The sequence below is a fragment of the Oryzias latipes genome, chromosome 15 (assembly GCF_002234675.1).
Source record: "Oryzias latipes chromosome 15, ASM223467v1".
NCBI lineage: Eukaryota > Metazoa > Chordata > Actinopteri > Beloniformes > Adrianichthyidae > Oryzias > Oryzias latipes.
In genome coordinates, this window is record NC_019873.2 from 9,680,366 (window position 1) to 9,697,584 (window position 17,219).

The following is a 17,219-nucleotide window of genomic DNA, read 5'->3' on the forward strand; positions in this document are numbered from 1 at the left end:
AGGTTAATGTTCGCCATCTGTCCTGCCCCCTTTCCCAACATCACGCTTAAATCCTTCATTCCGCAAAGACAAATGTTGCCCACAAGTGCAAAACCTTCAGAACTGTTACCAGACTCCTGCAAAGACTGCACTCCCAAACAAAGTTAGAATGAAAAAAAGACTGAAAAAAGTGGGGGTTTTTGGTAGAAGATTGCAGAAAAATAGATTCATACAACATAATTCAAACACACCTGGGAAAAATATTAGCAAACTGTAAGAACCAATATAATATAATATATAATAATAGTATAATATATTTATATAAACAATTTCAGCTAAAACTTTTAACACCCTCTATGAAGCAGGAGAGTGGGAGGATAACCATAGGGGCTTCTCTTACATTCAGGCAACCAGAGAAATTCATGAACATGACTGTTTTTACTAAAGCACTTATTTTGCTGATACTCCAGTAGTCCGTTCAAGAAACTGCAACATTTGGTACTTTTGGGTGTGGCTTGAATTACATGCACCTCAAAATACGGAATATGTTTCAATTTATAGTCAAAAGTAGTTTGTATGAAATGAAAATTAAAATATTTTTCATATAAAATAAAAAAGAAACATTCACTAAATCTCTGCATGCCTGCTAGTAGATCACTTTCAGGGCTACATTTTCAGTGCAACAGCAAACACAGCAGCATGTTGGTTTTCCTTACGAAGAACTTGCTAGAGTAAAACATTCAATAAAGGAGAATGCATTGACAGAGAAACCAATAAGGTTTTCCAAAAGGCCTGAAAACGCACGGCCATCATCTTTTGATCCATTTTATAGGCATTCCCAGAGGTCTTTTTATGATTATGACGTTTTAGCTTACCATCATCCATCCGTTCACACAGTGTTTCCCAACCCTGGACCTCAGGGCACACTATCCTGCAAGTTTTCCATATTGCCCTGTTTCTGCACACCTGATTCAACGCATCACCAGGATCTGGAGAAGCCTGATGATGGCAGTCATCAAAGGTAGGTGTGTTTGAGCAGGGTTGGATTGAAGAAGAAAATGCAGGACCGTGTTCCCCAAGGACCGGGGCTGGGAAACGCTAGTTTCCGTGCTCTCCCACTAGCTTACAGCCCCTCACAATCCCAACCTAACATTAGCGGTGCAACAAAAAAGCTAAGCAATATTGGAGCTTTCCAGCCGTACAGTTTTCAGCTTGATACCAGCTTTGATGAGGAAAACAAAGACTGTCAGGGGGGCAAAAAAGTATTTAGACGGCAACCAATTGTGCAAGTTCTCCCACTTAAAAAGATGAGAGGCCTGTAGTTTTCATTATAGGTGAACCTCAACTATGAGAGACAAAATGAGTAAAAAACATTCAGAAAAATTCATGCAGTTGCCTATTGCAGATTCAGTCTTCCCAGCCTGGTGCAGGTCAACAATTTGGTTTCTGGTGTCCTTAGACAGCTCTTTGGTCTCTGCCATAGTGGAGTTTGGAGTCTGACTGTTTGAGGTTGTGGACAGGTGTCTTTTATATAGAGAACCAGTTCAAACAGGAGCCATAAATACAGGTAACAGGTGGAAGACCGAGGATCCTCTTACAGAAGAAGTTACAGGTCTGTGAGATCCAGAAATCCGGCTTGTTTGTTAATGATCAAATACCATAATATACAAATAAATTCTTTAAAAATCAGACAATGTAATTTTCTGGATTTCTTTTCTCATTTTGTCTCTCATAGTTGAGGTTTACCTATGATGAAAATTACAGGCCTCTCTCATCTTTATAAGTGGGAGAACTTGTACAATAGAGTCCTGGTATCTGAGGTCAGCCAGACTGAGAACCTGTCAGGTTCAGCTCTAACTAAAGAAACGAAGGAGGAATCAAATGCATGTAAGACATGTGAATGAAAGAATTGCATATACCTACTGAAGGCCAAAGATGACTGACGGCTGAGGCAGCAGCAGCTGATAGATGGATGGCTCACCCGTCAGCAGGACAAAACTGCCCATCACTTCTGCCCCCTCCCAGGATGTTTGCAACTTCAATTAGACCGCTCTGACTGCTACATTAAAAGTTGTTCTTATATTATTTGGTGTTCAATTCAAACTGCACTCTGACGTCACCTGTTCGTGGATTGTCCTCCTCCACCCGCGGTCCGCAGCACCTTCATCCTCCTCAGCATCAGCCCCGGTTTGCTGATCACAGCTGTTGAGCTCTGAGGGGAATGGGCTTTCCACGACATCACCCACCCCCACTCAAAACACGACACGGACCCCCACGGGGAAAGCTCAGCGAAAGACCGGACCGAAGGAAAGCTAAAAGTCCTCAAAAACTTCACATTTCCGCTCCTTTCGCCTTAAATCCACGCAGGTGAAGAATGCCAAAAGGGGAAGCCATTCACATTAAGCCACGAGCGGTCAGAACAGAGAAAAACTGCTAATTACAGCGCGAGGGACTTGAAATTAGCTAACAGTCTGGCGTGACACATCAATCTCCCCGCCGACAGTTCACTTCTCTAAAGAATCGATTAAGCATACATTTACTACATCAGCAGTTTCAAGACATTTAATACAAACAAAAAATTAAAATTGTGTTGATTTTATCCACGTAAGTTCGGGAGGCTGTTTGATCCTCTCGCTGCTGCGTTCAGGCGCGGTTCGGCTTTAAGGACGCAACGTCCGCAGCGTTGAGAGAACAAACGGCGCAGCTTCGAACTCACAGGTGTTTCAAACCTGATATACGGAAACACGCCGGTGTCTCACCAGACGCGCTCACTGCGCTCTGCTTCCACTCCTCCGCAGCGCTGGAGGTTAAAAACCCTCTGAGGACACAGATCTCCGCGTCTAGCGACATGTCCCAGGCTCCCAGCGGCGTCTGCTAGCTTCGGGTCAGGACGGTTCCGAGCCGGGTCCGCCGTTGAACAGCTCTATGAATGAGCGGAGGCTGCGTTCTTCAACCGGCTGTAGAATGTTTACGTTCACCCATGTGGCAAAAGACGGCGTTAGTGAGCGGCCATGACAGCTGCGCAATGCATTGTGGGGGACATACTGACGGCGCGCGTGCAGGGGCGTTAATGTTCCTAGCATGATAAAATCTTAAATGTACCGACTGTTTATTATTATTATTATTATTATTATTATTATTTCAGTTGCAAATTTTTTGTGTGGAAAGACTGGATGGGGGGGTTGTTATAGCTTGCCATCTTGTAACACTGTAAAAGTTGCTGTACCAATATGGGTCTGCATGGTGATGTGTGGAGTAGTGGTTAGCACTCTTACCTCACAAGGGTTCAAATCCCAGCTGTGTGTATTTTGCATGTTCTAAAAACATGCTTCATAGGTAAACTGATGAGTGTGAGTAGGGGTGTACCTGCAACGCTGGAGAACCATCCACCTGACAGTAGCTGGATAGGCCCCAATTCAATTCAATTTTATTTGTATAGCCCAAATTCACAACAACAGTTGTCTCCATGGGGTTCGTATTGGTAATTGAAAAAGTTAAACATAAAATCAAAAGGATCATGAATCCATAGAATTCAATAGGAAAATACTAAATTGAACTATCAAACTGACTAAGCTAAACTGGCATCCCTGCCCTTAGACCCCCCTTCGTGGTAAGGAAACACTCCTAAAAAAATGGATTCTAGAAAAAACGAAGAAACCTCAGGGGTGTCCACATGAAGGAGGGATCCTCCCCCAGGACGGACAGGCAATGTACCAGAACTCATAGAGAAGAACTAACTTATCTAACTCTACAACTACATATTTAAAGTCCAGCAGACGAGCTTCATCCAGATGGAGTTGGGGGGACAGTCAGGGGCGCGAGTCGAGCCGGAGACAGGATCCACAGCCAGGTGTAGGAGCAGCAGTAGAGGCGAGCCAGAGACGAGGTACACGGCCAGGGATGACAGTGTGAAATGAATTAGCACCTCCCAAATGTATTTTGGCATTTAGCTCCACCCATTTCTTGGTTTCCTCCTCACCTGGAGTGAATTTATTTCAGTGTGTGGCAGACAGCAGGGGTTAAGGCTCCCGGGTTACTAAACCAGAAGAGCACCTGTTCTGGTTTCAGTGAGCTCCTGTTTTGGAGAATTGTTTATTGATGGAAATAATTAAAGCTGATAGCTGTTGTTTAGTTTATATTATGATATTTATTAAATATCGGGTTATTGGTTGTTCCTGTTGGTTCTTTAAAAATCAATCTTATGTTGGATCAGACCTGGATTTGCTGTAGTTCTATGGTTAATCTTGAGAACTCTTCAGAATCCTTCCTGGGAACCGTTGTAGCTTTCCTCTTTCTCCATGGTGATGTTGACATTAATTTCTTTAAGTGATTTGATGTTTTTAGCTGATGTATTAAAAAAAGAAGTGATTTATATCCAAAAGCAGAATTAGAAATTGACAAAGACCAGGCAGACAAAGTTTAAATTACAGATCAAAATGATTAAAGGGTAAATAAAATCTTACAAATTTATTTCAAGTAGATCTATGTTTTTTTTTAGATATATAAAGTAACTTTGTTTCACTATTAATAGTTAAAGCACACGTGGGGACCTTTTTTTTTTTGCATTTAAAGAACATTTGTATGAACCATCAGATCATTAATGATGGAGGATGAGTAAGTGCTTTTTCATTTGTCACATTTTAATTTCCCCGCTGGAATCAATCAATGAAGTATTCTAGGATATGTATAGAAGACAGAGGAAAACCGCGTCTTTGCTTTCAGGACTGATCGAGCAGATTTGACAGTAAGTGGGACACAAGGATAAAAATAATTTCTGTTCTAGAATATTTTCCATCTCCGACACCCTCATTGTGTCACTTGACTGAAGGAAAAAGAAAGCTTCTTGATGTGGGTGTTGGAAGAACTAAACTGCAGCGGACTCGGAGCAGCAAGACTAAATGTGTGGAGAACACTGGAGACTTTTAGGGATGTTAGGAATTCATAAATTCTAATTTCAAAATGGCTTAATGCAATAAAACTAAAATTGTGTTCATGACAGATGAAGCAGCAGAAATGGAAGGAATTTTAGATGGAAAGTTGAAGCAGACTCTTGTGAAGAGAATGCCTTAAAGTTTGTTTGAGCAGACGTTTCTTTATCAAGAAAAGAACCCTCCATCAACACCCACGTCAGAGAACGTACCCGAGGAACATCAGATTAAAAAAAAAAAGAATACAAAGAAAGGTTTTCAGTCAAGCTCTCACCATGTCTACAGCATGTGGGTTTTAGTCAAGTTTGAAGACCCGCTCTGACCCTTTTTGGATCCATTTCAAAGCGTTCCCACTGGTCTTTTCATTATGAATATGCTGTCTTTAGCATGTTGAAAACACACGATTTTCATTGGAGTGGGTCTTTAAAACACTGGAAAAAATAACAGGAAAGCAGGTGAGACAAAAATATTAAAAATGTAAAGAGCTGCTATAGACAGAATTCAAGGATCACAAGGTTTTTGTTGCGTCAGAGCTACATATCAAACAATAAATGTGTCGCCACCATTGTTGTCACCATGTCACATGATCGGGGTGGGATTTTGATTGAGTGCACCTTTTAACCTGCAGGTTGGGTCTTCTGTGGTGATTTGTGTTTGGAGAGGGTGGGGAGGTGTTTTTATTGACCCCATCATTTAACAGATTCCATTAAAGATGTTGAAAACAACCTTTCTTTTGTTATTCGTATATTTTTTTGGTCAAGAATAACTACTGGATCCTCATTGGAGCCTTTTTATTTTTGCTCATTACAATGAACCAGCCTCAGCGTCTGGTCAAGCTATGAAGTCGCTGCAGTTTGAGTGAATCTCGGACAACACCCCAAGGATTCTGCATGGCAAAAATGAAGCCTAAAAGGTGTCGTCCGTATTGAGTTTACCCCGCCCACCTAAAAGATGTTACCAAGACAACAAGATGGGGTGAACAAAAGGGAGTTACTCAACTGCCAATTAAGGAAACGCAGCATTTATAAGCATACAAACCTGAATTCATTCCAAACAGCTCATTTTAAAAACTGCACCACCCAACCAGTAAAGAATATTGACATGAAAGAAAGGAAACAAATACAACAAAAGTATTTGACACCAGATATTTTTGGTTTAGGGTTAGACGTTTAAAACACTAAGATGCAGTTTTTCTAAACCAGCTTCTGGAACAGCAACGATTGGTAACTTGAGGTTTGCATGACATTTGGGAGTGCAAGGTAAGAAACTGTCCACACTGTGACTAAGAGGTTTATTCATTCAGCCTCCAAGACCTAGAAAAGACATGTCAAAGGGCTGTGAGGCTAAAAAAGATCAAGAACACTTGAAATCCACACATTTCTGCTGTCAAAGTACTCATAGGCACATGTGACTGCAACAGCTAGCTCTTTGGTCTTGGCTGATCGTGGCTCAACGGAAGAGATGACTGTGGCGTCTTGTTCTCGATTCTTCATTTTCCTTTGTAGATGTTAAGAGACAGACTGGAAACTGGTGATTTTATAGGATTTGCACTTGGAGCTGCTGCTTTTCTGTAACAAACCAAACGTTCCCACCAACACACAAGGCAGCATGTCTGAGACCCCTTATGAAGACAAGGATAAGACGCCTCCATTATTGGAAACCATAATGTCTCTACTTATGCTTCTGATGTCAACAGTAAACCAAAACCAGTTTTAGAAAAATCCACCCCAGAACAGTTATGATGGATGTTACAAATGCAGACAAAGAAAACCACGAGCCTAAACGTGTTTCCGATTGCAGGGGAACAGCCTAGAGGTCACTGGTGAACTCACCTTGCTGTAGTTACTTTAGTTTTTTAACACGCTTCATCAGAGAAGCTAAAAAATGCTTCTTGGCCAATAAATTTAGATTTTTTTTGGTGCAATTTTTGCTTTCTTCTTCCCCTCCCATTATGTTAGTAGGATGGTCCCATTTCATGACAAATCAGCTTCAGACCTCCCTTCATCTGATGTGATTTCTTTTCCCCAAATAGACCATAAACGAGTGAATTCATGTAAATGAGCAAAGAATTAAAAAAATGTTTAATAGTTAAATCTTGACAGTTTTTGATTTTTAATTTTTTTTGGACATTTAAAAATTTGACCACACTTCTGGCGTCTGTGCTGTGGAAGTTTTCTATAGAAGATCATGAAAGTTAAATTTATAAAAGTTTTCTGATGATTGACATTTTACACCAAAATAAGAGCAATCTAAGGTCTAAAACCGTCTTAAATGAGTATTTCTGGAACATCTGAAATTTCATAGATAAAAAATTTGCATAATTTAAGTTTGTTTCTCAAAACAGCCTTAATTTTTATATTACTACACTTTAAAACATTCTTGTTGCTTCGTCATCTCTTGGTCGTGTGGAGTAAAGATGGGAGGTCAGAGGATTTTAGATTTCTAAAAACCTCTTTCAGGAGCTTTTATGAAGCCTTCCTGCAGAGAACTGCCTCTAAATTCAGGACGTGTCTGCATGGCGGCTGCAGGTCTGGGGTTCGGCTGCTTCGTCACACCACTCCACCCACAAAGAAGCATGGGCACAGTCAGTCCTTCGTTTCAAGCTCCATTTAATGTCCTAGCAAAAGGAGAATGTGACTGAACGAGTGACTAAAATAGAAAGTGCATTTCTTTGATGATCACTGCAGATGAACAGAATAAAAAAAGATCAAAGCAGTTTGTCTGGTGTACGACGGAGCAGAGCTCGGTAGAAACCAACCAGTAAAGTGGCTCTGACGGAGGATTGGGAGGCGTGGTGTCAATCAAAGGCACGTCACAGCTTCGTCTCACCGTGGAAAGTTGCACAGAAACGCACACACACACACGCAGTCTGCCGCTGCAGCCGGGCCGACGGAAAATAGTCATGGAGTTCTGAGAGGCGACAAATGTTAATCCAGAGCATAGTGAAGCGTTTTAATGTGGAGCCTGTAAGAGGGAAAACAGAGCATCTGCCTTTATTCAAGTGGGTATGATCCGAGATTATTCAGAAAAGTGAGGATAACCAGAGGCGGGAGGGGAGGGGGCTTTAAAATATCCTTAAAGATGGCCCGATAAATCCTTGGTTACAACCGTGTCCGCTCTAACAGTCAAAAAGAAACCAAAAGAAATTAACATTCAGTAAACATTCTTCTCTAAAGGTAGTTTCCCTTATATAATCTGTAATTTTCCTCTGCATTTATGTATACATAAACAAGTTTAATAACATACCAATCAGTGGTTATTTCACAATTGGAAAAAAGACAAAATGTTTACACTCTTTTACAGGTAAATAAAAGATTCTGTCGACTCTTCGGTCAGGGCGAAGCGTGCTTCAGAGTCCGTCTGCTCCTTCTCGGCTATTAGATCTTTACATACAAATATGAACAAAGTGGCGGCTGGCGCTCTCCAGCCGGCGAGTCTTTTAGAGAGTAACTATCGGGTGATGCTGGGAGGGGGAGGAAATAGCTGAGGGCTGGAGGGCTCATAGCTGGCCCTCGCTGCAGTGGCCGTCCTGACTGCCGCCGGGCTTCTCAGAGTCCGGACCGGGCAGCTCTTGGAGGATGAGAGCGGCGCTCTTTGAGGAGAACTCGTCACCGTCGGGCTCCAGGTCGTCGGGGCAAGGCAGCTTGAGGAGCTCCTCCCTCAGCTGAGCCGTGTGCCTCTGTGGGGAGGAACAGAGGGGACAGGTTGGGTTCTGTCCTTTATGATTCTACAATCACTTCATGATGGTCAAGGAAAAAGCAGTTAAGGATTGATGCTTTTTAAAGGCCCACTCTGAGGAAAACGGTGAATTAAACATGTTCTTGTGGCATTTTTCTCTTGATGGAGGACATAAAGAAAATTAGGCTCAAAATTTCATTTCTGAGTATTCCTGTATTCAAAAAGTTGTGAATAAGGAGCATAAGGGGAAAAAAAATGCTGTTTTGAAAAAGCTTATTTGTGGTGCAGACAACATTCTGGACGGGCCAACAAGCTCTTAGCAGTGGGGAGGGGTGGCATGGCTCCATGGCAACAGTACTGCTCATACGCGAGAGTTTCTAATAAACTAATGCTGCTCTGCAGAAACTGTCTTAAAAAAAAAAAAAGATACATTTTTTAAAAAATTGTAATTAAAAATGGCATAATCATCCACTGAGAACTCTTTGGTTGTGAACGTAGCTCATGCCCCCTCAGAGCAGGCTGGACAGCATTTGTTCAAATGGATCTGCATTCAGCTAGACAGAAACTGTTGGTGGTTGAAGTGTCAAGTGAAACATCTGGAAATGAGAGGACCACTGAGCTTTCTAATAACAGTTCTGCCATCATCACATCCTTGACGCCCTGCTGGAGTGAATTGTCTTGTGGAGAGGAAGCTCTCAGCTGACATTTCTCATAGTGGTTTCCTTTTTTGTTTGGTGGATGCTGTGCATTTTATTGAACATGTGTGCTTTTATCATACTTAAAGAAACAGCTCAAACAAAACATAACAGTTAATTTGAAGACTGCTGCCGCCTTCATAAAGGTGTCGGAAAATTCTGAGGCCAGAAGGATTTCATGATAAACAATCATCAGATGTCGTCTCCACTCACCTTCTTCTGTTCATCTTTGGCCTCTGACCTTTGTTCCCTCTACTGAACACTCATCCAGAAGGACAGGATGTTGAAACATCCGTCATGTTCAGACCTGTATCAGGTCATTTACACACGTGTGTTTGTAACAGCTGCTTGCCAAATAATCTGTGAAGTATTCTCCTCCCAGATCCCCTCAGGGGAACATGTAGCTCTGGATGGGAATCACTGCTCTACACCAACACAAGCCCAGTAAAGGCTTATGATTAATGGAACAGGCCAAACATGGAGGAAGACGTGGGACTCGAACCAGTGGAGCTTCTTGTTCTAGACAGATGGGAGGGAAGCAGCCGGGGATGTTCTCAGCGTTTGAGTCTCAGAGGGATGTCAGATGGGTGAGGAGGGGAGGTACTGCCTCTGATTCCATCTGCAACCTGTCCGGGAGGGGCTCTGTTACCCGGAAGGATGCCCTTCCTTCACTCCCTCTAGTTTCTTTAAACTACATGGAGTCCCACTGATGCCACAGATCTTTGAATAGAACAAATGATCGTCTTCAAACATCGACTGTATAGAATAACTGGACCGAGTTAGTGTAATATCACCCACAGAAAATGCTTTTCTTCCAGCTTCAACCATTTTTTTTTTTGCAATAGGAACACCGCCATGGTGGAGCCAAACGTCATCAGCAATCAGTGATTGGTCCAAATGGGTCTGAGTCATAGTTTCTATGGCAACCACTCTTGCCAATCAGGGGTGAGCTTGTTAGAAAGCCACACCACTTGAAAGCTGGCTACACAAAATCTCCCAAATGTTTTCAACGCTTGATGTGGGACCACGTACTTTCATCTGATTGGGCAGTTTATTTTTTGAATAACTCACAATAAAAAATATAATGAAAGAAGTTAAAAAAGGTAAAGCAAAAAATGTTATTCTGACCAACAGAATGACTGAGTAACAGCTGTTTATTTCTCTCTAGACGTCTATGGAATTTTGGCTTCTTGGAGCCAGCTGGTACTTCCTGTTTGGAACGCCAGGGGGGAGGGGTCATTCAGTCCAGTTGTCTTGTGCAGTCAATGGCTCAAAAACATTTTTAGATTATTTTTATTTTTTTAGAGTCTGGAATGAGAACCCTGTAAATGTGAAGGACTAAAAAAAAAAAAAATTCTGCAGAGGTTTGGAGAAAACTTATTTAAACTTAATGTATTAGCTCATATAAGAATTCTTTTTCAACAAAATAAAAGTCCGGCAGTATTTCCTCTTTACTTTCTGCTGTGTAAGAGTACTGATGAGCCTTCAGAAAAAAAGGATCCATGTACAAATAAATCAAAGGGGCTAAAAAGGGTGGAGGTGTTCTGGACATTAGCACCTCGTCACACCTTTAAGGAATAAAGGAGGAGGAAGAGCAGAGCTCCTTCACAGCCTTTAGCATTCTGAGCTCATTCCTGCAAGGATCTTCACCCCCCCACAGACACACACTGAAATGAGGTTCCTGCTCCCAGAGTTCATACGTTATCTGCCCACGCTACGTCATGTTGTTGCTTGGATACAAACACAACCTAAAGACGTTTTTCCAGCTGACTGTTATTGATTTATTAATGTTGCTTTAATATTTTATGCTGCAACATCATCACTTCCTTTTGGGGGTTAATAAAGCAGAACATGGTTGCTGATCTGCAGATTTCATGATACATAATTCATTTCACAGACAGGCGCCCTTCGAGATATGAAGCTCTGACGTTACCTTTAGTGCAGCTGCATGATGGGACATGGTGCGACCGACCCTCTTGTCGTTGCTGTACTGCTGGATGTCAGTGATCCACTCCTCACACTGGGACATGATCTCTGCTCTCTTCAGGTAGAAGTGCTTGTGGATCACCTGCGAACACACAGAGGTTGATGTCAGAGGCGCACACACTTCTCTCTCCAGTTCTGACCCGGCTTTGATCGCTTTCGCTGCTCTGATCTCGATGTGGAATGCTGGAAGTGCAGAGATGTGACCTCCGGGTTCATGCCGTTTCAATTTTCTCTGACAGGATTCAGTTACGATGAAGCAGTTAACTCCAGTCAGTAGACTTCCAGAAAGTCAATAGGAACAGAGAAATAATCTTAAAAAAAAGAAGAATGAATTCTGTTCAAATAGTAAACTTTGGAGAATTGAACCCCACAGATGAGACAGACTCAAACGCTAAGGAGAGGCCCAGAGAGCCTGGAGAGTTTAGATCAGGCTCCTCCCCCCGCCGACACGAGTAAACCACATCCGCTCTTCCTTCTTCCCTCAACTACTGGCGCTCAAGGATGCTGAAGTCATCCTCGATGGATGGTGTCAATCATCCGCAATCGAGCCCCTCCAGTCCACTTCCTAGCAACAGTCGCCAGGGCGGATGATCAGTATGCAGGGAGCGCTCCGCATATCTGCTGCTCTGGTGCTGGAGGGAGGCGATTAGTTATAATGGCAGCTGCTGATGTGCTGTTTACCAGGAGAAGAGAAGCAAAAAGGCAGCAGAGGGGGTTGAGGCTCTGCTTTAATCTCTTCCTTTTCCTCATGCATCTTTCTCTGCTCTTTCCATCTTTGTCCCATCTACACGGCGTGTGTGCACTTCAAAGCCACACCCACGGTTGGGTTTGTGACTTCCAGAGAGGTGGGGCACGGAAGAGAGCATTCAAGGTCATGTCAGTGAAGGTGAAAGTCATCCTGGATGGATGCAGGCTAACATCAGAAGGCTACCGGATCTGATGAGGGCTTTCTCCTGTTGCTGCTGCTTCTGCTTGGACCAGCCACACTTTGACTTTTGGTTTTTGAGCTTTCCTCACAGCGCAGAGAGAAACTTCATGCAAGCATCCGTGTTCAGCAAGCACACACGGGACTGCAGAGTCCTGACAAACGACCTTTCAACAGGCGTGAAGACACAAGCGCATACAGAAATGTAGACAGAGACCTCCGTGAGCATTCAGGGACGAGCAGCTGGTGCCATGTGACCTTTGAGGGAATCCTCTCATTATTCCAGAGGAGAAGACGAGTGAGACCCGAGTGGGAACACCTGAATCAAAAGCTCAAGAGAACACGGGATCTTTATGGACTTCCTTCTTCCGTGTGCTCAGTGCTTCATCTGTGGTTTGTTACGGGGCATCGAAGTAGAAAGATCTGATCTGAGTCAAGCTCTGACGCTCAGAGAGCCAGCCCAAAGTTTGACACATAAACGTCTCACACCCCCTAAATACATTGTACTAACTGTTGGGCTTTCTTAGCAGCAAAAACTACATTTGCTGCTTGTTCTTTTTTTTCCATAAAGTTCCTTGGCAGGTGACGGAGTAGCACAAAACAAACCAACAATAGAGCTTCAGTTCTGATATTGAAATGGAAACACGGGTGAAATACAATCCTCTTTAGCTTTAAACACCATTTACATCTGTTGTCATCAGCATTTTAGCAGAAATCCAAAAATCCGGTGCCGTTTTCTAGGACATAGTTTCTGCAGAGCGGCAGCAGTTCATTAGAAATTCGTCTCCGAGTTAAGGGCAGGACCGTTGGCACAGCGTAAGCCCGCCACCCTTTCCATCTCCATTGCTGAGAGCTCTCTGTTTACATGCTTACTCGCTAGCTTACAGCCCCTCACACCACCAACCTAATATTACCGATACGACAAAAATGGGGAACAATTCACAACTCCTGATGCTCCTGAATCACTATAATTTGAATCAGAAATGAAATTCTGAGCTTAATCTTCTTTATATACGGTGTTAATGTTAATGTCGGGGGTTTTAACGATATGTACGATGTCCCTGGAACAAAGTGACTTAGAAAGCCAGACCACAGAACAGCTTTTCTTTTTTAAATTTACATAGCAAAGAAAAAAGATTAATCATAAAATTGTTAAAAAAAAAAACAAGACTTTTTTCCTTGAAGAACAGCTCTTTAGCTGCCTCTTCCAACACTCAACATTTAAAGGACAAAAGCACAGGGACAGAGCAGTCAAAGACCTCAATCAAAACTTTTTTAATCGAGTAAGGCGAGACAGACGACGGATGAAAACTGACACGAGGATTTTACTGTCAGTTTGTTCTTCAAGCTCTTTCCTTTGACAGACGAAAAGCCGATCCCTGTCCCAGGTTGATGGAAAATTGGTCCAGAGCAGCTTCAGAACCTAACATACTAAAACCACAGATTGTGTTCTCACCTCTGACTGTTTCAGTGATGATCAACATGGAGGTTTAAAAACTAAAAGTAGTTCTGTATGAAAGCAGAGCTCTAAATTAAAGGGTGACAGAGAGCTTGTTTTAGGTTACGGCCCCCACATGAGCAGCATTTGGAAATGTGTGATTCAGTTCACTGTCAAGAGTGTGAAAGAAAAACCAAATAGAATTGTGAGGCGTGTCCAATCACAGCGTGCCGGTTACCTCTTTGAAACACGGGGAAGGGTTGCGCATCTGCTCCAGCATGGCCCACTTGACCGTAGCCTGCCGGATGTTGCCGTCGTATTCCCGCGAGCTCTGGGTGCCGCTGGGCGTCCCGCGGGAGCGCTCGTAGCCTGGCTCGTTGAAGTAGGGCTCTGCCACCAGGATGAGCGACTGCACAGACACCAAAACCTGCAGAAGAAAGAGGTTTGAGTCAGGAGACAGAAATCCATTGAAAAGTACAGAGGAGCAGAAAACTCTGGGGAGCAGAGTCACCATGAAAATCAAAGAATTCTGAGGAGTTTGACCAACAACAAATAAAAAAGAGTTTTGGCTCCAATAAGCAGCTGTGGTCAGATGATTTGTCTGAAGGAGACTGGAGATGTCCTCCCCTCCTGGCCTTTAGCATAACTAGTGTGCCTGCTGGCCTCACATACATTGAAACTGCTTGAAATGCAGGATCATGTGAACACCAGTGACCTTCAGGAAAGACCATCTGCTCTTCCTGGTTCCTGGGCGGGCGCTCTTCCAGGCGTCTCCCCAGACCAACAACCCCTCTTTTCCCACTATCGATCTGCAGCACACTAACTGGAATGATAATCAATAAAGGCGTCTATGTGTATTCTGCAGCTCTGGAAGGCAGAAAGAAAAAACAGAAGAGACTTCCACACACTCCTTTGTTCCTGTCGGATCAATAAATATTAGGAAAAATAAACACGTCTAGAAAAAAAAACCCGGGAACATCTATGGAAGTTTAGAGTTTGTTTTAAAACTTTTCAGTATAGTTGAGTAGGTTTTTTCTCCCAAAAAAATAATCTTTTTGAAAACAATGTCCAAATATGTCCATAATGAAATATTTTAAAAGGTTCTGCCAGACAATGGTGAATTTAGTCTAATTTAACATTTTTTTTAACCAGGTAGGCTATTAGGAATATCTTTTTACTTGCAATAACTTGTTAAAAATTGTTATTGACCAACAACAGAAAAAAATTGTCACTAAACTCCATGTTAGTCAGATGTGAAAAGAAAGGCGTATCAAGCGGCTGGTTCTGGGTGTCGGACAGAACCCGGAGGCTGGGATGATGGCGGCGTGCGCTCAGCTTGATTAACACACACTCGCCGTCAGCGAAGCAAAATAATGACTCCATCTGTCATGTCAGCTGTCCAAACACAAAGCTGTTAATGGGGCGCTCTGGGCCCGCGATGAACCAGCGATGGTGACATAAAGACTAAGCATGCACTGGTGCTGATCCGCTCGGACAGGTGCCAGCCAGGACAGATCTCCATCTCACCTGTAGGAAGCTGGAGGTCTGAGGGTTCCACTTCTCCTCTGGTCTGCCGTGCCAGGTGTTGAGGATGCTTAAACAGACCTAAAGAGAACACATTTGTGGATCAGTGTCACCAGAACATGAGATTCCAGCTACAGAACTTTGACCTGGTAACAGCTGGTGTCGGTTTTCGGTAATAACCTCACCTCTTCAAGAATTAGGAGCAATTTTTCATTACTGTAAAATGTTTATTTAGGCATCACAAAAGGATTTTTAGTGTTATACTGATGACACCATGTTCTATTTATTAAAACAGACTGATGACACGGATACTACAGAATTGCTGTTTAATTTAGGTTAAATAGAAATAGTTAATTTGTTCAGCCTTAAAAACTTTGTTGTGGAATTAAATTTACTTCTGATATTTCTGTGTGGAAACTTCACCAGAATCCATCTTTCGCCACACAGAGCAAACAGCTCTGTAGAGTAAAGGATTTCTTCTTTTTCCGCTGTGATTGAAGAACGGATTCTGTGGTGTGTGGTGTGGAGAAAATCCAATGAAGGAAATAAAAGACAAATAGATCAAATGTTCACATTACAGCCAGGAGTTTAAATAATTCAGGACAGCAGTGGGTCAGGTTGTTGAGCAGGTCGGCCAATGGTTAAAGGGTCGGCGGTTTGATCCCCCCCCGATCAACTGTTGTTGTGTCCTTGGGCACGGCACGTTACCCTCCCTGTCTCCAGTGTTGCACTATTGGTGTGTGAATGCGTATGAATGTACCGGTGATGGTCAGAGGAGCTCTGGGGGCGAACTGGCAGCCATGCCCCTGTCAATCTGCCCCAGGGCAGCTGTAGCTACCACAGTAGTTACCATCACAAAATATGAGAGAGGAGTGAATGAATAATGGACACATTGAGAGTACTTCGAGCAAAAGCGCAGATAAAGCATTATTATTATTAATTCCTTCAATAATTAAAAAGGACTAAATGTTACAGTTAAATTATTTACTTCAGATATCAGAGCAGTTAAAAAACATAATGAAACCCTTTCAGTAAACTGTGTAAATCCTGACTGGTCTTATTTTTCAGATCTGGGATTTAAAAGTTCTTTGATACAAGCTTTCTTGTGGTTTCGGTCCAAAGTGTGTGTGTGTGTGTGGGGGGGGGGGGGGGGGTGTCAACGTCGATTCCTAGCTGTCAAATGTTAAGCACTGATATGAGGTCCAATCGTTCAAGTAAGTACAGTTATCTTGTTATATCGCAATTCACTTTTCATGCTCTTGCCATTTTGCAGGAAATCCTTGATTCACAAATCCAACTGGATTCTACATTTTAATTTGTGCTTTTTTACAGTTATGTTTGTTGTTTGATGTGCACTTTAGCATAAACTTGCTTTTGAAGAGCAACTTATCAATAAAGCAGAAAAGATCCTGCTTTTCCTTTGCTTGAATCGGTGCGGCTAAAAACTGCATAAATGCGAAGCGTCGCCGTTTGAATTCAACCATCCATCATCCATCCATGCTGAGCTGCAGCCTGCTTCTCCAGCTCTTCCACTGATCTGGGAAATCCCAGGAATTTCTTCAAGCAGCTGTCAGGGTCCATTATGGAAATGAGCTGCTGCCTAATGAGTTGGAGCTAATGTGGCGAGCTTCAACCTCTGGACCCCAGAATCATGGAGGAAGGGAAGCCAGCGTGGCGGTGTGGGAGCTCGCCGTGTTCCAACATGTCTGCCAGAGGCCTGGAGGGACACGTGCTTACAAATGTCACCTCTGTGCGAGGCCTGACGTCTGACAGACCTGGGAAGGTTTCTATGCACTCCCAGTCAAGATGTCAGAGTTGGGCTGCAAGTCAACCATCAGCTGCTTGTTGCCAATTGAATTCTATTTATAATGCAGTCAACACGCATAAGTCAAAGCAAACAAGTAACCTTACAGCTTTAGAGCAAGTTCTGCACTTCACACCACCTTCATTTTGAAAACTTTGTCCTTGAAAATAAGATTTGGTCAACCCCTTACCACCTACATTTATTTCCAGCAATGATAAAATTCACCTTTGTGTTTGTTTTGAAGTAGATTCTACATTTAGGT

General features: G+C 42.8%; 2 protein-coding genes across 7 annotated transcripts in view; both read right to left on the reverse strand.

Moving 5' to 3' along the window:
• Positions 1–3,020, reverse strand: part of ttc27 (tetratricopeptide repeat domain 27) — a 72,171-nt gene extending 69,151 nt beyond the window's left edge. Inside the window, exon 1 of the mRNA XM_023963354.1 lies at positions 2,739–3,020. Within this exon, the coding sequence (XP_023819122.1) occupies positions 2,739–2,829 (91 nt within the window). The 5' untranslated portion in view covers positions 2,830–3,020. The remainder of the gene's footprint in view (positions 1–2,738) is intronic.
• Positions 3,021–7,499: 4,479 nt separating this feature from the next.
• birc6 (baculoviral IAP repeat containing 6) overlaps positions 7,500–17,219 on the reverse strand; it is a 103,820-nt gene continuing 94,100 nt past the window's right edge. For all 6 annotated transcript variants that reach the window (XM_023963259.1, XM_023963258.1, XM_023963262.1 and 3 more), the window contains exons 70-73: positions 15,157–15,234; positions 13,868–14,056; positions 11,214–11,348; positions 7,500–8,586 (exon numbers count right to left, since the gene is read on the reverse strand). In XM_023963259.1, coding sequence (XP_023819027.1) covers positions 8,407–8,586; positions 11,214–11,348; positions 13,868–14,056; positions 15,157–15,234 — 582 coding nt within the window. In that variant the 3' untranslated portion in view covers positions 7,500–8,406. The remainder of the gene's footprint in view (positions 8,587–11,213; positions 11,349–13,867; positions 14,057–15,156; positions 15,235–17,219) is intronic.